General features: G+C 53.2%; 1 protein-coding gene across 2 annotated transcripts; it reads right to left on the reverse strand.

Annotated features, from left to right (window-relative positions):
• Positions 1-1957: 1957 nt before the first annotated feature.
• On the reverse strand, positions 1958-20892 carry EFHD1 (EF-hand domain family member D1). Of its 2 annotated transcripts, XM_082487409.1 has the most exons (5): positions 20510-20892; positions 12653-12800; positions 6989-7123; positions 5694-5868; positions 1958-2082 (listed from the first exon to the last, which is right to left on the reverse strand). In XM_082487409.1, the coding sequence occupies exons 1-4, from the start codon at positions 20827-20829 to the stop codon at positions 5734-5736; spliced, it is 738 nt and encodes a 245-aa protein (XP_082343535.1). In that variant the 5' UTR covers positions 20830-20892; the 3' UTR covers positions 1958-2082; positions 5694-5733. The 2 variants fall into 2 exon arrangements, with proteins under 2 accessions (XP_082343535.1, XP_082343534.1); XM_082487408.1 differs by lacking the exon at positions 1958-2082 and having other exon boundaries at positions 4190-5868.
• Between the last annotated feature and the right edge of the window lie 463 nt (positions 20893-21355).

The raw sequence follows: 21355 nt of genomic DNA on the forward strand, positions 1-21355 counted from the left end.
CCTCCTCCCCCCCCCCTCCTCCTCGCGAAGGCACCGCCCGCGTGACGACACGGTCCCCTAGCAGCTGCGCGCGCATGTCCCCCTCACACACCCACCCCCGCGGGAGCGCGGGCGCCCCCTGCTGGAAGCAGTGGGGACTGCAGGTCCCCCCCCGCCGCACAGCCTTGTGGGAAGGTGGGGGTGCTGACCCCCCTCCCCCCCGCCAGGCCCGCCGGGCTTCCCGCTTCCACCGGAGCGGCGCCCCCCTCTCCCCTCCCTCCCCCGTTCCCCCTCACACACCCCCCGGCAGTTAAATTGCTGCCTCACACTCTTGCCGCCGTCTCCCGCCTGGGCAGGGCCCGGCGCAAAGCGGCGGTTGGGGCCTGGCCGCTGAGGTAAATTACCGCTGGGCTGCTGCATCCTGCCTTCAGGAGCACAGGTCACAACCCACAGCCTTACCCTCGCCTGCTAGGTTACGTGTAGGTAATACAGCTTTATTAGGAGCAGTAAAAGGCCACAAGGCACTAACTCTGAGAACTCAGCGACCGTGTTTTAAGCTGACGCTGTGTCCAGGCACTGAGGGGATCAGAGGCGGACACCGGAGGCCTGTGGATGCGCTGCTGTGGGAGACGGCTGCTGCTGACAGAGAAAGGGCATTGGGTGGCACATATTTTGATTCCAGATTTCCCGGTGGAAAAATCAGGAGCTCAAGGCGTTTTGGTTTTTTTTTTTTTTCAGCTAAAAATACCGTTCTATTTTTAGTCCTAAAACCCATATTAGTACATGATGCAGGATAGCCCCATGTGGTTCCTTCAGCCTAAAAAACTGTTCTTGGCTTTTACGCACTGTTGAAGGTATAACCGTTTTCAGCTGAAACAATTTCACTCCAGTCATGATTCCAGCCACAATCCACGTAGCTTTCTTCCCTCCTCTTCTAGGTGAATAAATACTTGTCATTGTGCACTGAATGCCAGCCAAAAATGATGCAACAGGGAACACAAGTCATTCTTCTGAGCTAATGGGTTGAAAGCCTGTAATTCTTGGGACGTATTTTTAGCTGAGAGCAACATAGGACTAGACTACTTTACTGGAAACTCTAAGAATGAAATTTCTCCTTTAGGAGGCTGGTACGTAAAAGCAAAGCACCCTAGCAAAGGGCTGGCTTCTGATAAGCTACGTCTGATCCTCCTGGTTGTTATGCAGCTCGAGCCAATACTAATAACGGTAGAGGGAGAGAGGCAGCACTGCATTTCAAGCTGTTAGTCAGAACTTCCAACCTCACTGCAGAAGTGGCTGTGCCTTGTTATTCTACTTATTGAACTTGAGTTAGAGCGCTCAAAAATATTTTCACATGGTCTAAGACAAGCTTTAGCTGAGATGGAAGAAGTTTAGCACTTGTGGAAACTTTTTTATCCCAGTTAGCACAAACATTATATTATTGAGACAAAAAAAAATCAAGAAAAGAGTGTCTGAAATGTGCCTCATCTGCAGAACTTGGCTTTTATGTAAAATACCTCAAGGAAACTCAGATGACATTTTTTTTTTGTAATAGCAGATGCATCTTAAATCCTCCACGACACTCATTCAAGCAGAATGGGGAGACTGTCATGAAAATGCAAGACTGTACCTGTGTGGTTAAATTTCTGCAGGGTTCAATTACAGGACTTCAACTGATGTTGCCTAGGTGTGAAATCACCCCAGCAGGTAGTCTGGGTACCGAGGGCACGGTGGACTTCAGAGCTCTGTCCCGCATGCCAATTCATCCTCACTATTAAAAACTGAAGTGCAGGGAAGTGGCATCCCTAACGAACTGAAAACCTTCGTTACTGACCCTTTGCTTTGACCCGTCCTAGCTTGGAAGCAAGAGCCTGCCTCCCTTGGAACAGCAGAGGAGCTACAAACACAGAGCACAGCTTTGAAACAGCAAATCATTGTCAAAAGAAGCCCAGAAGACGTGGCAGTCTGTCACATCTCCCCTCGCCATCTCCACTTTTTGTTATTTGGAAAAGCAGCTTCCCTGTTTGTCACAATACTGGGGATTTTGTCTGAGAAGAGTCAGTATCTCAGCAGCCTCTGTTTTCCATGTCCTCATTTGTCGCATCCCTGAAAATAATAAAAACAACAGACGATTCAGGCAGGTGAACATCTGACAGAGTTTTTGAAGTCAGTCACTTCAAAGCATCTGTCACCTCAGACGGCTTATGCTGAAAGATGGACTACCACAAATACGCTGCTACTTCTGCAACATCCAATTATTTTAAGACATCCTTCCCACATGTGGCAAGCAGAGTTTGAAAGGTGACAGTAAAGGACTCGGGTTACTCCAATCCATCTTGCCAAGGGATTTATTCGGACACTCCCATAAGGTTAAAATTCAATTTAGTCACCTTAATCCTCACAGCGAAAGCCTGAACCCTAAGCCAGGAAGAACCCGATTGTACTGTTTTCCTTTCCCCCCTGACAATGTTTACATTGAGCTTTTTCGGTAAGACTTCCTGCTATCACACGCTGTCCCCCACAGCCAAGGACAGCTGTGACAGAAGCATTGGTGAGAAACACACTGCAATCAGAGTATCCAGACAGGCTGAACCCATTCTCAGTGCCATCTGAAGTGTTAGTGACTCCTCTACTGTGCATCTCCTACTCTGGGAAACTTCAAACAAAAATCTTCCAGGGCTCAAGGACTACCTGGAGTTCCTGTGCCAGGAGATAAGCAACTTGAGGCAAGTCTTCATCCCTTCTGGGAAAGACCCATAACCACAAGAGGCTTTTCACCAAACTTCTCCACTTGCCATCGCAAACAGACTTAGAGTCACATGGGGCGTGTCATGAGTGCCAGACCCGTATTGAGGTACCAGCAGGTATCAGTAAAGAGAGTTGGGATTACCAGGACCTTTAAGAGCCACCTGTAGTGACATCAGGCATAAAAGGAAGATGGAACATCAAGGACTGTAATATATTAATTATAGGTAAATAAGATGAAGTAATTATTATCAGCTAGTATTAGATGGGAGATTTAGGTAGACAATTTTTTTTTAGTATCTCTGCAGAACCTGACGACATTGTGATTCAATCCAATACTTGCCAGAAAAACAGAACAATTTAGAAAGCAATTAATTTCCCAATGTCAATTTTTGCAAAGCTAATTTCAAAACTCACATTGCTACAACTTCGAAATCCAAAAGCACTTACTGTTCTCTGCACTGAACAAAGGCCCCAACTACCAGCACCTATTTAAATTGAACAAAACTACCACTGACACACTGCTCATTTCCTTATTGAAACTTGTCAGCTGGAGTTGACTCAAATCTATTGAATTAAAACCACTGGAAGCCCTTTTTCCACCCTTTCCTCCTGCTGCCCCAGGCTCCTCACCCAGCTGCACGTGCAAAGCAGCACGAGTCAGCAGTGCTTGCTACACTGTGGAGAAAAAAACAAAAAAAGAAAATCGAGCTCCGGTGTTGCAATTTTCCTGTGGAAATAGAGACGAAGGAACCTTCACCCTGATTTTACCTGACCTCTGAGACCCAAGGGCTCACAGACACATGGTGAATGCATCAACTGCCAACAACACACAGAGCAGAGCTGCCCCACATAAAATATTTACTATTTCTGTTTCACCACTGTATCATACCTGCAATGATGCAGTTCGGCTTCCTCCTGAGCTCCCCCCCCCCCCCCCCCCCCCCCCCCCCTCAAACTGGCAGTGAAAGCCAAGCTTAGCAGATCAGCAACAGTAGCAAAAAAGATACTTGGACACATTTTCACATGTCCACATATATATATATTTTTTTGTCTCCCTTCTATAAAGGCAGAAAGAGGAAACGCAAAGGGAAATCTAGCTGAAGCAACCTGCCCAGCTCCCAGCTGGGGCACTACCAGGGCTGAGAAGCAGTGGCTATTTTAAGACAAGGGAAGGCTGACAAGGTTCAGTTGTCAACATTTAGCAGTGGACAGCATTTCAAATATTTACACAGCCACGTCCCTTTCTGAGCAATTGCAAACATTAGGGCTTTTTGCACCAGAACTGCTGTACAGAAGGGGAAGTGCTATCAAGAAGGGGCTGAACACTTCCCCCACTCATCTGCATCAGGACTCCCAAGCTTTGGGGATCAAACACACACACATTCAGAAGTGCAGACTGCTACTGTAAGTTGTGAATAACACAGTATATTCAGGGACCTAAAATAAACGACAGAGATAACAGAGACCAGAGATAACAATGCTTTATTTGTACATTTCAGCAACAGGAGAAATAATTGAAGATGAAATTATCTGCTTTGTTGTAAAGTATAAAAACATTTAATTATAAATATTTAGCTAAAAAAGCGTGATTTATAAAATATAATCTGTGAAGATATATATACACAGTTTAATTGTTTAGCAATTCTTTCACCTGACATTAAAGAGTAGAGGTTTTTCTATTTATTATTCCACGCTCACAGTTTAGTGCTCACAGTTTAAGAAGCAAAACAGACAAGTGAAAAGACGACTGGTGAGTTTCGTTCTGGAAAGAAAAAAATACAATAAAATACACCAACTGGGGCAATAGCAGAGGCAGAATTTGAGGAAATCCATGTTTTGAGAGAGGTCTCTGAGGGAACACAGCTCCCCTGCCATGACCTACAGCATGTATATCTCCAGACAAGCAGTGGGCATTTTAACATTTGTGGGCAAGTTTCCTGTGTTTGTGAAAGAAAATGGCTAAGAATATAGTGCAAGCCCTCCAAATTCAGTTCAGCTAAAACATGCTCACCTCACTGCTCTTCCCTTCTTGAGCAGGGATTGCCCAGTATGCTGGCTGGTGTTATCTGTGGTGGCTCTAATAAAAATCAAACAATGTCACCTTCATGATTCAGGACATGAGCAAATTTCCAAATAGAAAACCCTAGTGTGCCATCTGATTGCATCGTCCAGCTGGCGATATCCCTTAAAAACAGATACAGCTGCCTAAGGCTGGAAAATACAGTGAAGCCGCACAGTACACTAAAAGTGATGGAATGTGAAAGAAGATACATGGTCAGGCAACTCAGTTTTCTATTCCTCGTTTAAGAGAGCGCCAGCTTCCTCCCTTCGAAGTCTTGGGAAATCTCACTTCTTATCGAAAGATTTGTTACTATGGCACTTCGAGAAGAAAAACTGGAAGACTCCCCAACATGCTGGGTGGCAGAAAATGCTATAGGAAATTATAATTAATTTGATCCGTGTCCCTAGTAACTATCTCTTCACAGTGTTTTCACAGTGCCTGCGGCACGGGGCTTTGATGAAGAAGAAAAGGGATAGTTAAGGATGCGTGACAATACCCAACAGCAGTACAAACGTACAGGAAGTCAAGCTGTACTTTGTATACCCCAATTTACACAAGACCTCACTACTTGCCTGTAAGCAAGGAATGAATACAGGGTTGCGAAAAAAAGGTCGCGTAGAAAAGAAGGAAAGAATGAAGTAGGCAAACATGACACTTGTCAGTGCTCACCCATGATTTGCTACCTGCTGTTTCTGCTTCAGGGTGATGTGCTCCTGACAGTTCAGAGCAAACAGCATGTACACAGCTCTTACGATTCACATTGTTATGAATGCATAGTAAGTGCAAGAGTTGTGCCCTTAGAAACTCGGGAGGATCTTCGGGAGAGGAAGGCTAGCAAAGCTGTAATGAGTTTTAGGCAGGATCCAGGCAGTTCTCTCCAGGTAGAGCCCTGATCTGGGAAACGTACCAAGTCATGTGCAATCTCAGAGTGCATATTGGCTGGTCGGTTACTGGGTAAATGCAGACTTTAACTCCCTGAAAGCTGCTCGGCGGTGTTTCCTTTCCTCCTCTTCCCGCTTTCGCTCATCCTGCTCAGCTTTTATCTCTGCTTCAAACTTACTGGCTGAAGAGAGGGCTTGGACCTTTACAAGAGAAAATAAAAGAGCGTCAAGCCTTGCATCAGAGGGAGAGCCAGAGGCTGAACTACTCCCAGATGAGCAATGCAGAACTGTTTGCTGCACCTCCCAGCACTTACTGGGAAGCTCTGTCAGGATGGGTCAAGTATTAATTACACTGCACTGCTTGGGTATTTACACCCCATACCTGTTAGCTTGCTCGACTTTAACATCAATAAAATAAAGGTCATTTGCTAATAAATCACTAACAAGTGACCAAAACAATGCTGTCAGTACCAGGTCACATACATTCTTTCTGTAAGCAGGCAGCATAGCATGTTGTGAGTATACAGTGGGAGAAGCTACTGCAGAAAACAGTTCTGAATCACAGCCAAATCTGAGAACATCATACTACACCATGGATAATCTGCAGATCAAAGAGACATTGTTTATTTGCTGGCTATTTTTCCAGCTTTCATCTTAGTACATCTGCTGTGCAATAGCTGTATTATGCTCTTGGGAAAAAACTTCTTATACAAACAAGCAGGATTATTTTCTCTCCAAGAGAGCTTTCAAAAAGGGTGCTTTGTCAGCTTCAAATGGCGCAAAGCTCTTTCTGCCAACCCCAGGACCCTGCAGAACAATTTTGATTCCAAAGGTTACAGAAAGCTGCTTGAGAAAGAGATGTCTGAAATCCTATACTCCAAAACACTCCATTCACCACTGAACTCCGAGTGTTCAGGTTGAGGGAGGTTTTGCAAAATGGGAAACTCAGTCCCATTAGTTTCCAGGATGCTTTTGTCTTTAAAAGCAGTCAGCCAGCTAGTCCCATAGAGCTCCCAGCCATGGGGACACAGGTCAGCCAGTCAGCTCTACCAGGGTAAGACGCACAGCAGAGATAGTGAATTAAGCCGTTCTAGTCTTGACTGATCTGCACAGGAAGGCTGTAGCTAGAGTCCAACATAAAGTTTGAAGGGAAAAGCTATGGCTGAGTTTGGCGGGGGTGGAGAGGCGTGAAATACGCATCCTTTTAGCTCGGGAGAAATCTGGCAGCATCTTCTATTGTAAAGCAAGCAGGGTCAGGGTCTCAGTGGTGATTAAGGCCTGTGTGCAGAGCTTTTCCGCGTTCCTCTGTGCCACACCATACCTTAGCTTCAAAGAAGTTCTTGGCTCCTTTGACTCCCTCAATGGAGACATCGATCTCCGAGAGCTTCGCAAGAGTCAACAGGCCGCTGTCCTCCTCAAGTTCCCCAGCTGCAGCTTTATGGAAAATCAGCAGGAACTAGCAAGACAGAGAGGAAACATTCAAGTTCTTTACTGAGGCTCAAGCAACTTAAAATGCAAACAGCACAGGCATGTACATGGAGGGGGCTGGAATTTAGCTTTCTGAGCAAAGGAAACCAGGTCTATATAAATCAAGTGGCACTATGCAACTTGTGCTCCAGCACCCTGGCTCTGGTAAACAGCCCTGATGGACTAAGAGGTAGAAATCTCCTAGGAAGAGGGTTTCCTGGGAAGCAGAGCCCTGGTGAAGCACAGCTCCAACTGAGCCTGGGCTGCTACTTGACCAGAGGAAGGAGGCCACCTCTCCACCCGCCAAGTACAACCATATGGTGGGCTCAGATACACATCTTTATGTCCCCACAGCCTAATGGTGTATTCACAGGCCCTGCACCAGTTTCCCCAGTGTTCCAGGAGCTCAGACCACATCCCGTGACAATGAAAGCAGGACAAAGACTGCCCTGGCTCACACCTGAGCCGCAAGCTCCCTGAACCGAGGTGCCAGTGCACTCCTGTTAAGAGAGAACAGCAGCCCAAGTGTGTGCACTTGAAAGGGATCCGGGGACTGCCTGGCTGCTATGAACCCTGCCCTCTGTCCTTCCCAAGCCCTATGGTCCACACAGCATGGGAGGGGAAAACAAAAATCAAGGTCAAATGCCCCAGGAGAACACAACATAATTACTTCAACTGGTCCCTCATCCAGGGCATGAGAAAAGCGACTTCAATCAACCTTTGAGCTATGCCTCAGCCTGTTCCAGGGAACCCCGGCTGGTTTTGCTAAGGTGAACAAAGTCTGTGAACCCCTGTCGTGCCCATTAAATAGCACACAGGAGAGCTTCTCTAAGACCTGTCAGAGGCGAGGTCAGAGGCACGCCCTTGTGATAGCCAGAGTGGCTTGAGCGAGTCTCCACAGAGCAACTGGCTTGGAAACCTTTGTCTTCCATTGGACCATAGACATTTAACAAATCCAGAGTCACTACAGCAGAGTGCATATTGGCAAGTGAACTGCAAAAGGAAAGAAACAAGAAGAGAGCCATATTACCCTCCAGGAAAGCACACTTTTTTTTTTTTACTGAAGAAACAAGACCTGCCTGCTTAAAAATAAAGACCTCTGTACCACCTTCAACCTACTAATTGAACTCCAGGTTAAGATGTGGATACTCTACGCGTAATTTGAGAGGTCCTGTATCTCCCTGCTATTCTTGGCCACCCCAGGAGGTGTCTCAACGCTTGGCACAGTGCAGAAAGAACAGAGACGGGGCCAAGTCACTCAGGTACAAAAGGAACACGAGCAACAAAGCTGCGCCACTGCACCACTTCCATCCAGGGCACAGGGCTTCAAAAACCATGCAGGGTTACCCTGAAATCCATTTGCACAGGAACATCCAATATCTCTAGTGCTATGCTCCTCAGAGTGCCAGGCTTGGAACTTCGCTTCTTCCTACAGAGAACCCGGGCTGTCCCGGAGGAGGGCAGCAGAGTCCCAGCATCTGCGCTGAGCCAGTCCCTAAAGTGCTCACTCGCCTGCTTCACGTTGCTTGCAGAAGCTGGTGAAGATGCAAGAAATTTGGGAAGGCCTCCCGTGGGGAAGGGTGTGGAGATGACGGCAGCGTTGGCTGCCCTCTCGCAGAGGCAGTGTCACCAGGCATTGCTTCATGCAACAGCCTCGTAACCCGTGTGCGCTCAGCGCAGAGCAGCCAGAAGGCAGGCTGTGCTTGGGGAGGGAACTTTTCCTCCTCCAAACACATGTAAGAAATTTAATGATGCTGTGCTGAACGGGCAGAACATCCTGCTCAGAAAGAAACAAAATCTTCCCCAAAAATATCCTCTCCTTCTGCTCAGATCCGCTGGGCTCAGGCTAGTTCCTCTCCTCCCCCACCACCAGGCACGGGGACACAGAGGGCTGGCAGCCAGGCTGGCGTTAGTCATGGTTCCCCCTCACAGTTTCTGCTCCACCCTGCGAGTCCCACTTCCTGGCATCGGAAAAGGGCAGCGGAGACAGCACAATCCTGAGGTCTGGTACAGCTGTCGCCCGGGGAGGGACTGGAAACACCCAGTCATGAGTACAAGTGCGCATGAATCATCCTGAAACTAGGGGATGGGGCAGCAGTCTTCTGGTGGAATACGGGCTGCCACAGCAATCTCCGGTGGAATATGGGCTGCCGCGGCCAAGAAGGGCAGGCTGAGCTAAAGGAAACCAGGGACTGAACCACTGGTTGGGGTGGACACAGCATTAACATGAGCCCCAAGGACCCAGCAAGGTGGACTATGGGGAATTGTGCTGGTTTCTACGGCTCAGGAGCAATCCTTCCTCACGTCAGTACACCACCTGCAGCTCACCAGTTATTTGCCCTTGAAGCATCAGTCCTTACTAACTAGAGAACACCAGAAACCTGCATTCAGCTCCCATTCCCAGCCTGTCTCACACCCTTGCTGGGCCCAGGTCACATCACATGCAGCTAAGCCTCAGGGAAACGTCAATAGAGAAGCAAAAGTGAATAATGTCACTGCTTTGAAAGCTGCACTCTCAAGGAGGACAACATGACACACACTTTCCACCCCACTGACCTCATAAGAGATATATCTGCTCTCACATCCTTCATGATCTAAGAAGTGCCAAGTCTCAGAGCAACGCTGCAGTTATGCAGCCCCACTGGGCACCGTGCTGGTCTCCTGGGTGTGAGGGAAGGTACGGGATTGACCAGCAGCAGCAGCCCTGCAACAGCTTGCCAGAAAAGCAGTGCCACCCAAGGCTGTGGTTTGCACCAAGCCTGCTAGCAAACACATGATGTGGGTCAGCATTTAAGCTGGCATGGGTGTGGGGGACAGCGGGTAGATTTCTGCGGGATTCTAGATAGCAGCTACAATTAGACATTACTAATACAGCAATTAACTTTGGTTTCCTGTGGTAATGACGGAAATAGATGGTCAGAGGTGTTTTTGTTTCCCCCCCATATTGTACCTATCTTTTTAAGCCTAAATTTCTTTGCTTGAGTCACAGAGGGAGTCTTGTGCAGTTAATTGTTGATGTATTGATGGACGCTCAAAGGTCAATGGTAGAAGACAGCTTTCCTAACAGGGCCAGGGGTTCGTCAGCAGCAAGCCAGAGCCATACAAGCCTGCTTTCCAGGCAACAGCTTACCTGCGATAGGAGGACATACACTACTCAAAGCAGCAGCAAAAGGTGACCTCCTGCAAGTGAAAGAGGTCTTTACCAATTCTCTGACCAGGCCAGAAGCAGCATGTCCTCAGGCAAGTATGTCAGGACTCAATATTCTATGGACAGGCAGACAGGAGTCCTCCAGTGCTTCAGTTAGACCCTGCTGAGTTCGGAAACTCATTTAAACCAGCGTTTCTCCTTGTGTTGTCAGAGCTCCCCAAGTCAGCTCGGTCACCCTCCACGTGCTTACTTGTCACCACCAACAGGAAACTGAGTGGGGCAGGGCTACGAGCTGGTTCAGGCCTCCTCACCCACCGGGAAACCCACCTCCCTGTCAGTCCTCTGCTCGAACACAGCAGCTAGACACAGCGCATCTGCAACAAGGCAAGAATCATCCTGCTTCTCTCTACCACAGGAAGCTTTGGGTACATGCCAAAGCTGCTGTGTAATTTGTCCCCAGAGCTCTGCCAGTGATGCTCCTCCGTTCCAACCCATGAGCCACTCAAGCTTTCATTTGCTTGACCATCGTTTTGCATCTGGCAAGAAGCTACAACAGCACCAGCTGCCACACGCCACCTGCCAAGGGCTGGCAGCACAGGCAGGGCAGCAGCACAGGCAGCCCGTGCCAGCTGACAGGCGGCTGTGCAGGGGACTGTGCTCCAAACAGGTGGTGGCAGAAGAGGAGCTTCTCTGCCACTTGTGCCGTACCACTGGTGCCAGGACACCGTGGCATCTTCCAGAGCCTCGGGGATAAAGACACTTCTCTTCCACAGGAGAGAGCCCCTGCAGCAAGCCCAGAGGCTGTCCCCAGCTCTTCAACCAGGGTGAAGGGTGGCCCTGGGGACATGCAGAGAGGGCTCCTCCATCCCACACAGTGATTTGGCAATCGCAGTCTGACCTGAAGCCAAGGGCACAGTGCTGTTCCTGCTCCGCTGGATTCTTTGCTGGATTCTGGTTCACCTCTGACCTGGCGCATCTTCCCTGCCCAGACGGGCTGCCAGCTTAGGGCTTTGCTGGTGTGAACTCACGGGCTCTCACCTCTCACTTCCCAGATTTGCTTGTCTTTCCCCCTTTCTATGGGCCAGGCTGTAACCCAACAGTCTTTGGCCTCTGTCTTCTACTGCTACCCTCTTGCACCAAAAGAAATGCAACAAAACCCTTGGGGGATGAAAGCAAGGGGAGATGGTGTGACATGCCAGCACAGAGAGATGGCACAGCAGCTCTGCGAGCTGCCAGTCACCCCTCACACCCTGACCAGCCAAGCCAGGCACTGCCAAAGGCCCCAGCACTTCCAAGATGAAGAACTTGATGTCCTGAGCTGTGGAGAGCTCTGCACCTCATCTCCACAAGCAAGCCCCGACCCTGCAAGAGGCATGGCCAGAGCACAGCCCCTGCAGAAACAAGGGAGCACAGCTGCTCAGGGCCCACTGCAGCTGTCCCCTGGGACAGGAAGAAGCAGGACAGCAGCACAGCCCTCACAACCACCGCAGGACACAAGCAGCGCTGGCCCCCCTGCTGCCTAAGGGGCTGGTGGTTAATTCAGAAAGCCACAGTGTGACGAACACTTCTGACTGAGACAGCAACCAAAGCCTGGGAGGAGATGATGCAACAGGAGGTTTTGGTACCTGGGCTCCCCCTTCCTGCTGAGATGAGTTGGGTGCCCTTGAGTGCATGCAGGTCACTGCTCAAATTCCCTCTCTTCCTCTGTCTGGCATCAGTTCCTGGCCTGCCCACACTGCTCCCAGTGATCTCAGCACAGCTGTGACAGACCGACCTGTTCGCTGTGTCCCTGCTGAGTCAGCATGCAGTACCAAACTGCTGCATCACCACGTTTATTCCTTGCTGCAGAGAGGTGACCACCCCTCATGAGGCTTGCCATGGGCTGGTCACTGTGTGATGCAGAGAGGGACCCAATATAAACTGGAAGAGGAAGCCACCTGCCCCCCATGAGACCAGCTGCTCCAAGCTGAGCCCTCGCCCTGCACCTGAAATGAGGCCTGAGCTGCTGTAGTGCAGGAGCCCAGCCATGAGACCTTGTGCCTGAAGGGACATGCCACCTCCAGCTACAGCAGGGAGCTGTCAGCACTCTCAGGCAGCAGCAGCAGGGCTCAAGTGTGCTCCCAAAGGAAGCAGGGAGGTTGGAGAGCTTTGGCATCAGGTACCATTACTGCTACATGGAGATAAACATTGACAGTGGTCCACACATCAAGTTCCCCATGGCATGGAGAAGATCACCTGCTTCTCCACTGCAACCCACAGCTGGAGAAACATGGAGGGGACAGGGCTACCTACAGCTGGAGTACAGGGCCTGGCTGCCTCTTCTCTCTGCCCCACAGCCACATCCCTGTCTGCTCCCACAATCACCCTCACCTCACGGAAGCTGAGCTTCCCATCGAAGTCTTCATCCACCTCCTTGATCATATTCTTCAGCCCCAGGTGGGTCTGCGGGGCTCCCAGCTTTTCCATCATCAGCTTCAACTCCATCAGGTCTATGTACCCATCCCGTCCTGAGTCGTACCTGTAAGATGCGAAGGGGAAGGGGTCAGGCCTCATCATCCCCCATATCCATCTTCCCAGAAGAGTAACTGCAAATGGATTAAGTCACAGGGTGGTTCGAAGCTTGGGGGAGAGAGGAAGCCGCACAACATGGCCAGTGCTGAGATATATTAAGCTCAGGGAAGTAGCAGGCAGCTTTCAGAGCTGTCTCAGACAGAGAAGTGCTCAGGGGAGCTCAGACCAAACCACCCACACACAGGACCATGGAGGAACTTAGCTTATCTCAGTGGGATTTCCATTTCGCCCACTTGCGTGTCCAGCACAAAGGTTACTTACACACAGCTTACACCATGCACCAGCACGGTGAGGCAAAGGCATGCCAGAGCCAGCTGCTGCCAGGTCTCCTGCTCATTTAGTGGAGAAACAGGGAACAGAGACCAACTAGAACCTCCCAGCAGAAAGCAGTTATCTTTCTTTGTAAGCAAAACACACCCCCTTTAGCTGTTAAGATCTTTCCTCTCTGAAATGGTTTTGTACTACACAAGCACCGTGCTTCAGGGCAGCTGTTTATTCAGTGTCCCGGGACAGAGCAGAACGGTAGACCTGGGGGAAAACAGCAATCCTCACTAGTGCCAGGGGCTGCTCTGGCAGAGGAAACCAGTGCCTACCCCTAGGAGCAAGAATGGAGTGGGACCATGCTCCAAATGGAGCACAAAGGACTGCAAGGACTCTTCCCAGGAGGAGAGAGCACCCATGCAAGTGGCAAAGTGCTTTAGGGGTGGGGAGGCAGTGATCCGCCATGCTCAGACTGGGACTGTGCACCAATTCCTCCCCCGACATCCACTGCGGGTGTGGGTAAAGCATCCGGCCCACCTAGCAACCAGCACTTCACACCCACCAGGGCCATCACTGGGTTTCAAAGTCCAAAGGCTGAAGGGATGGGCAGTCTGCTATCAGACAGCCTGTCAACAGCCGCCTTCTCTCATCCTGGTCCTGCACAGAGCATGGGAGGACAGGGCAGGGTCTGCCAGGCTGGACTCAGCCCCAGTGCACTGCCTGCCGCTGCCCCCTCACCACCGTCTCAACCCTGGCAGAATTAAATCCTTTCAACCATTCAGAAGGGAAACCCCATGCACATCACTGAAGCTTTCCCGTTGGCGGGAGCCAGTCAAATCCTCCCACTCATCATCTTTCATTGACTGTTAGCTCTCTTCCAAAGAAGCGAGGGCTGAAGCCATCCCAGACCGAGACCTGCACAGTTGTGGTTACGCTGGAAGAAAGCCCTTTTACAGCTGAAAAACCTCACAGCCACAGAGGAAGCTGTGGCAGAGGAAGGCACGAACAAAGCCGCTGGCCGAGCTGCTTGCAGGCATTGTCAGTGTATGGCAGGGCTGCAGCCAAGAGCTCTGCCCCTGTTTTCACAAGCACAGGGTGCTTCCCCACCCCCCCCCAAACTGCGGTGGCCTCCCTAGCTTTCCAGAGTCCCACCACCTCCACAACCATCTTTTATGCTTTCTGTGCCTCTTTGTTTCCAAGGGTCTCAGACCCCAAATGACAGAAGCATCACCACCAGCCTGGTGTGCAGCCCCTGCTATCCATCTGCCTGCACGCTCTGCGCCCAGCAAACCCTTGAGCCCACCAGGCTGGACAGCTTTCTGGAAAACTAGAAAAGAATCCTCTGTCAGAGCAGAAACCAGGTCACAGACCTGAGACGTCACGGGGAAGAAAGGCAGCAGGTTCATCACAGCAAGGAAGGCGTGAGTTAATTAAGGCACACACTCGCAGCGTTACCCAGCCCAGCTCCAAGACGCATGTTCAAGACCTTACAGAAGCGTAATAAGTGCAATATATTGTCAATTTGCTTTTCCTTTAAGTTTGGAAGAAACAGTATGGAGCCGTTCCTCTGGAGTAAGGCAGTTGGAGAGGCAGTGCTTTGACCAGATAAAGCAGCAAAGCATACTGTGGCAGGGAGGCACTTGAGATTGACACTGGGGTGGGGTTTTTTTGGCCCCAGCAAGCTCATGCTGCCCTTTGGCTGGGTGCAGAAGCAGGACTACACTAAGAGCCCCACCAAGGGCTGCCCACCCAGGGTCAGGACGCTGCCCAGCCCCTCTTGGAGGCATTGGATAATGGAGATGAAGGCTGAAGGCAGGAGGGCACACGTCCAGCCTACACCTGGCATGCTCATCTCACCCTTCTGCTATGGACGCTACCTGCGGGCAAACACCGGCCCTCAGGGCCTGCCCTGGCACTGAGCCCAGAGGCAAAGGCGCCACCCCGAAAGGGTTAAGCACGGGGCACAGCTTCAGGGCTTGTCATCCCTGCAGAGAGGCAGCACAAAGCCAGGATTGTGAGAAATGGGGTCTTGCCAGCAACTGGCCTTGGTGGCAGAGCAGCACGCCGTACCAGCCGCACAATAAATGTTGGGCACACCGGGCTGGGGTACAGCTGGTGCCAAGATGCACCCCAAAAATCAGTCCCTTGCAGTCGGGGACAGCCAGACAGAGGGACGCCAAAGCCCCTGGACGCTCAGTGCCAGCCCCGCAGAGCAACGGCAGCACCCTGCAGACTGCTGCATTCCCTCCCCACCCCCCTCGCCTCCTAAAACAGACGGAGTATTTTAGGACCTGGGTACAGCCACTCGGCTGCCACGGAGCCGCGCAGCCAGACTATTTAGGGAGAGGCGTATTTATAGGGCATGAGAGACAGTGCAATTCATTCCCCGCCGCCCCCCCGCAGGCACAGACACTTGGCACAATGGGGCACAACGCAGGCTGCACCTTGTTGGTCAGCCAATGCTCCTGGCACACCTCAGCCCTACCAAAAACCCCACTGTCCGCTTTTTGGGAGCTCTCTTTCAGGGCCCAGGGCTCCAGCCAGCCCCTGATGCTGCTCACACCCATTTCACTGCCTGCACAGCAGCCCTGTCCCGGTGATAGACACCAGTCAGCCCTAACAGGCAGCACAGGCAAAGCCAAAGGGTACCAGGGCAAGTTTGGTCCCTAAACGCATCCCAGGGAGCCGCCCCGTCCTGTACTCCAGGAGCGGCACAGCAAGAGCATGCAGCACACGGGTGCCTCGCCAGCCCCACCATCACCCGCTGTCCTGCCGTGACACCACAGCTTTGCTGCCTTCGAACTCAGAGCTCCCTGGGCCGCAAGCCAAGCCTCACCCCGGTGACGCGCAGGCATTATGGACAGAGCGGGTCTTGTGCCGACGGGCAAAGACGTCTCACATCGCAGGCAGGCAACTCCAGCAGCAAGTCAGTGCCACAGCCACAGAGGGTCCCCACCTGCAACGGCTGGGATGCCGCAGGCAGCTCCAAGCACCACGGCCGGCACGATAAGGCTTCACAGCGCCGCCGCAGCGGCATTCCTGGCAGCAGATGAGACACAGGCAGTGGCTGCCAAAATGTGCTGCAACAAGGATGCGCCCAGATTCCCACGCTGGCTCACTTCCACCCGGGCTACACAGCGTGCCTGGCTGCCGAAGTGCTGGGGAAGAAAAGCGGGAGGAAAATTTGGGGAGGGGAGAGGCAGGGAAGAGGGAACAGTTGCTAAACAGACTTGCTGAAGAACAAGAAGTGTTATACATGATTCCTGCCCAAGTGTCACCATTGTAATGGTGTTACACAGCACAGCTGGGGAGACTTACATCACAGAAGAAAGAAGGGTCAAGAAGGGAGGAAAAAGGACATGCTGAGGACTGCATCACCTGTATGGAATCTGCAGTCACCTCCCCAGCTGCCTAAAAAAACCCCAAAGAAAAAAAAAAAAAAAAGGATAGTTGAATGAGAAATCCCAGATCCTGAAGGATCAAAGAGCAGTTTCTAAACATTCGTGCTTCTTGAGAAAGGCTGGAAAGAAAACCCGCCCTCCCTGTACATGTTTGCTGTACCTGAGCTTGCTCCATACGCTACAGGCACCTGTACTTTGATCTGCAGCTCCTGCACGCTGCAACGGCCTAATACAGGCTTTGAAATAAAGCAGTCGGAGTAATGGTGCTGAAGTAGTAATAATCTCCTCTTAAATATTTCAAAATCCTTTCTAAGTAGTACTTTATTCCCTCTGAGCATTGCATTTCACCTTGTATGGAGGGGGAGGTGCTGATCTCTCCTCCCTGGGATCCAGTGATAGGACACATGGGAATGGTTCAAAGTTGCATCAGGGAGTTTTAGACTGGACGTGAGGAAGCATTTCTTTCCTGAGAAGGCGGCCAGACACTGGAAAAGGCTTCCTAAAGAGGTGGTCAATGCTTTAAGTTTTGGGTCAGCCCTGAAGCGGTCAGGCTGTTGGACTAGATGATGGTTGCAGGTCCCTTCCAACTGAAACATTCTACCCTGTTGCCGAGAGCTTTGGAAACAATTCCTCCATACCAGGGTGGGGACAATAACACCTCAGCCACAGGCAGCTCCATCCTCCCCAGCCAGGGTAGCAGGAGCTCTCCTGCTCTTGGAGGGACACGAGGGCAAGATGAAAGTCTCCTCCAGCAAGGTTTGCTCCGAGATGCTGGGCAATACCTTGAGGCACCAAAGCCTGCAAGGCCCAGGCTGGGTGCTTGAGTCCCCATGGGGATGACCTCCCTAACTGCTGGGACTCCAGAGACAGCCGGTCACACCAGGAGCACGGCAGTCCTGGAACAAGCAGGTCTGCCGCAGCACATCAGACCTGTCCCTCAGTACAGGGGCACCTGGCAAGGGGCTCCCAAGTGGCTCCAGGAGGGCAAGGGGACATGACAGCCTCTTCCACCAGCCGGGCACAAGGCACTCATGAAACACGTGGGCAACACATGGAATCCCCTAAACACAAAAGCAACAGCAAGGCTGGAATTCCTCCACTCCCTCGCACCCCGCAGATGAAGCTGGTGGCTGTTTTCCTCCCCTCTACATACCTCGGAAAGGTCACTCCCGTCAGGCACAGCCTCAAAGCCTGGCTTTCACACCCCCCTCTGCCATGGCCCCGGACAAGATGCCACCAAGGGGAGCTGTGAGACTCCAGAGCTCCTGAGTTCACTCACAAGACTTGGGGAAGGAAGGTTATCATGGTTACCACAGTCCCCACACATTGTCAGAATAGGCAGCTAATTAGGTCACATTATAATTAGCCTGAGCTGCAGACTTCCTGGTCCCTCTGCCAAAAAAATTACCTACCCCAAAAGCTGTCTGCACCCAGTGGCCCCCGCACGCTCGGGCACAGCCCCGGCACCCGCGGCAGATACCCACACCCCATCCCCGTCAGAATGGGGCCAAAACTGGGGGATGTTGCCAAGAGGAGGCTTGGACAAGAAAGAGGGGAAGTGAGCCCAACCATGGCAGCGGGAGCAAGGAGCGTCGTTTCTGCTTTGGAAGGATGCTCCCGGCAAGGCCGCAGCACACAGCACCTGGACGGAGCACTGGATTTCAGGAACCCCCACATTCAGACAGGCCCTTTGTTTCCCCTCTGGCACAGGGTGGTCGCAGCCACCAGCAGTACTGTGGGACACCCTGACAGATGCCACAGCAGCCCCTACCACCAGCTACTCCCTCTTCCAAGCCGGAGTGCCCTGACCCAGCCCACACCGCACCCAGGTCCTACAGGCTCAAGTTTAGTCCAAACAACAGATTTACAATTCCCACTACACTGATAAGAAACACTTTTGGATGGGAAGTCTGATAGTGGAAACCTGGCACCCCGTTGCAGTGAGCAGATACATCGCTGCCTGTCAAAGGCTTATTTTTTTTACCGTTAATAAGAAATACCCCAGGTTGTGGTGGCCAGGGCAAATAAGCCGTAGAGAGAATAAAAGCCTTAATCACATTAACTCAAACTCTGACTGGCAGGAATTAAAGGGGACATTTCCTCTCCTCCTGGAGCACGTGGTGTCAGCCAGTACTTGAAACGGGTCACTGGGAGCAGATGGAGCAAAGACCAGATCCTCTGCCACCCCTAACACCGGGTGCCTGTTACAGAGTGAAAATCAGGATGGGGGTTTCCATCCGCCTGTCCGGGGAGCACAGGGGAGCACGCAGCCCAGCTTCTTCCCCTTTTGGCACGACCGGCCGGCGCTCAGCTGCGATAGTCCTCACAGACACACAATGTTTTCCAGCTACATTGACCAGCTGATTAGCATTCAACTGCAAAGCCTAGGTTCCCCTGCTTACAAGGCCGGCTTTTAATGAGCTCATTGTTGAAAAATTCGGCTGCAATTCAGCTCTTCCACTTTTTATTTCCCAAACCACCACTTCTCCTTTCCTTATCCCTATTGAGGCAGTGCTGCTGCTCGCTCTGGGCTCCCGCCTGCAGCTGCCTGCATCGTTTGTCCTCCTGCCCTCGCAGCGCCACATCTCAGCCCTTCACAGAGCGGGGTCCCCTTTAACCGTCATCGAAAGGGCCACAGGAGCGAGCGGAGCAGCAGTCTCGCCCGGACCACCTCCCTTCCCGGTGCCCAGCTGCCGACATGACGCTGCCCATGCAACAAAGAGCTCTGGTGAGCTCACAAAAGCCCATCGCCTGATCTCCCGCAGCAACAGCCCCGGCTAGGGCCGGCAACATCCCATAGCACCGGGAACTGCGAACATTCAACCAGGGTTTTGGTCTCCTCGCGATGACCCCAACCTCCAGGGTGCCCAAGGCACCTTTCAGGTAGGAGAACAAGGACCTAACAAGTTACAAACCGTACCGCAGCCCCCTCTGTAAGCTGAAGTAGGTCTTTGCGCCGTGACAGCCCACGTAGCTCCTCTGTGGCCTTGCCTCCTCATGCCTGGCAACAGCTCACCCCCAGTCCGGCAGCCCTGCCTGTGGCCAGCTGGCACGCACGGCTGCTTGCCTGACCCCTCTCCTTGGAGCTGGGAGGACACCGGTCCCCAGAGGTTTGTGGTGCTGGAGGGAAACCTGAGCACAGATAATCAAAGCTACCTGGGCACAGCCCAACCGCAGGGGCCAGGACGGGGCTCGTGGAGGACAGAAAAGGGCAGGATGGCGGCCCCGGGAAAGGCCAAGGCTTTCTGCTTGCAGAAGCAGCTCTCTGCATTGCCACCAGCAGTTTGACTTGAATAAGAAACCTTCCTGCCAGGAGGGGATCCTCATCCCGGCCCCCAAGAAGGGGGGAAGCAAGAGGAAGCTGTGCTCAAGCTTTGTTTGGGTGCACGGGAAGGGGCACCGAGCCCAACGGGACCGTGGCAGGAGCTACGGCAGCGCTGGGCAGAGCCAGCCGAGCTGCTGGGGATGTTCAGGGTCACGGCTGTTGAAGGCAGATGTCCAGCATCGCTGCGAGGCCCCAGGACACAGACCCGCCAGGTGCCCCAGAGTGTGGGGCAGCAGCGCCCGTGCTGTCCCAGCTCTCCCGCCCCACCCAGAGCGTCCCCCAAAGCTCACGGGTGCCGCCGTCCCAAACCCAGCTGGAGCAGAGGCAACCCCGGGCCGTGAGCTAAGCGCAGGGCTGAGCTCCAGCCCCGAGTCCGAGGAAAGCCCCACCAACTCCCCACATCCCGCCGCCCGCCAAAGCCCAGGGACAATACGGGGATCAGATGGCGCCGGTAACCCGCCGCAGCTTCTTCCAGCCCGACCGCCAAACCGCGGAGAAACGCGAACATCTCGCCAAAGAGCGGGCAACCTCTCTCCGCACGCCCCCCCCCCCCCCCCGGGGAAAAGCGCCGGGAGGCTGTGCGGAGGGAAGGCACAGCCCCAAACCCGACGGCAGAGCCCGCGGGTTGCGGGCAGGACCGGACCCCCCCGCGCCTCCCGCCCCACTCACAGGCGGAACATGCGCTCCATGTCCTTGATCTGCCGTCGGCTGAACTCCTTGAACTCGGTGTAGGGGTTGAAGACGGCGGTCCGCCGGGGCTGCGCCGCCCCCTCGTTGATGTCCTGCCGCCGGCACAGCTTGGCGCTCAGCTCCGCGTCCGCGCTGGCCGTCAGGCAGCTCCGCTCCGCCTCGTCGCCGGCCACCGCCGCCCCCTCCTCCTCCTCCTCCTCGCCCTTGGCCGCCGCCGCCGCCTCGCCCTCCGCTGCCGCCCCGCTCTCCTCCAGCTGCAGCCGCCGCTGCAGCTTCTGCGCCAGCTCCTCCGAGGCCATGGCCCGCCGCTGCCCGGCGGCCGCGATGCCGACCCCGCTCCGCTCCGCTCCGCTGCGCCGCTCCGCTCCGGCCGGGCCCGCCCGCCCCGACCCGCAACTTTATTCCCTCACTTGGAGGGAGCGGGGCGGGACGGGGCGGGGCGGGGCGGGGGGAGGACGGGACGGGGCGGGCGCTTAAGGAGGAGCGGCGGCCGCTGGGGGGGGGACGGCCCGCGCGTGGGGCGGCCGCGCTGCCCACGGGAGTACTCCCTCCCCCCTCCCCACGTACACCCACAGTCGGCTGTAATCCCCGCAGGCTGACCCCCTCACGTGTGCACCCTCCCACGCAGGAACCACCCCCCACTCAGGTACACCCACGCGGGCTGTCTCCCCACAGGTACCCACCTCCCCAGGCGGGGAAACCCCCCCACTACTCAGATACAGCCCCGTGATCACCCTCCCACGCACCCCCACACGGGCAGGTGTCGTGTCCCCCCCCCCCCGGGGAGTCGCCTACACCCCACGCCAGGGCGCTACACCGGCCCCG

Source organism: Vanellus vanellus (assembly GCF_965231255.1).
Source record: "Vanellus vanellus genome assembly, chromosome: 8".
Classification (NCBI taxonomy): domain Eukaryota; kingdom Metazoa; phylum Chordata; class Aves; order Charadriiformes; family Charadriidae; genus Vanellus; species Vanellus vanellus.

What these genes read in the sequence shown, in the direction of transcription:
- EFHD1 (XM_082487409.1), bottom strand. Translation starts at nt 20,829, where the DNA reads ATGGCCTCGGAGGAGCTGGCGCAGAAGCTGCAGCGGCGGCTGCAGCTG. An exon ending in ATGGAGCGCATGTTCCGCCT is followed by an intron (nt 12,801 to 20,509) that starts GTGAGTGGGGCG and finishes CGCATCTTACAG; the next exon opens with GTACGACTCAGGACGGGATG. An exon ending in GGAAGCTCAGCTTCCGTGAG is followed by an intron (nt 7,124 to 12,652) that starts GTGAGGGTGATT and finishes CTGTCTTGCTAG; the next exon opens with TTCCTGCTGATTTTCCATAA.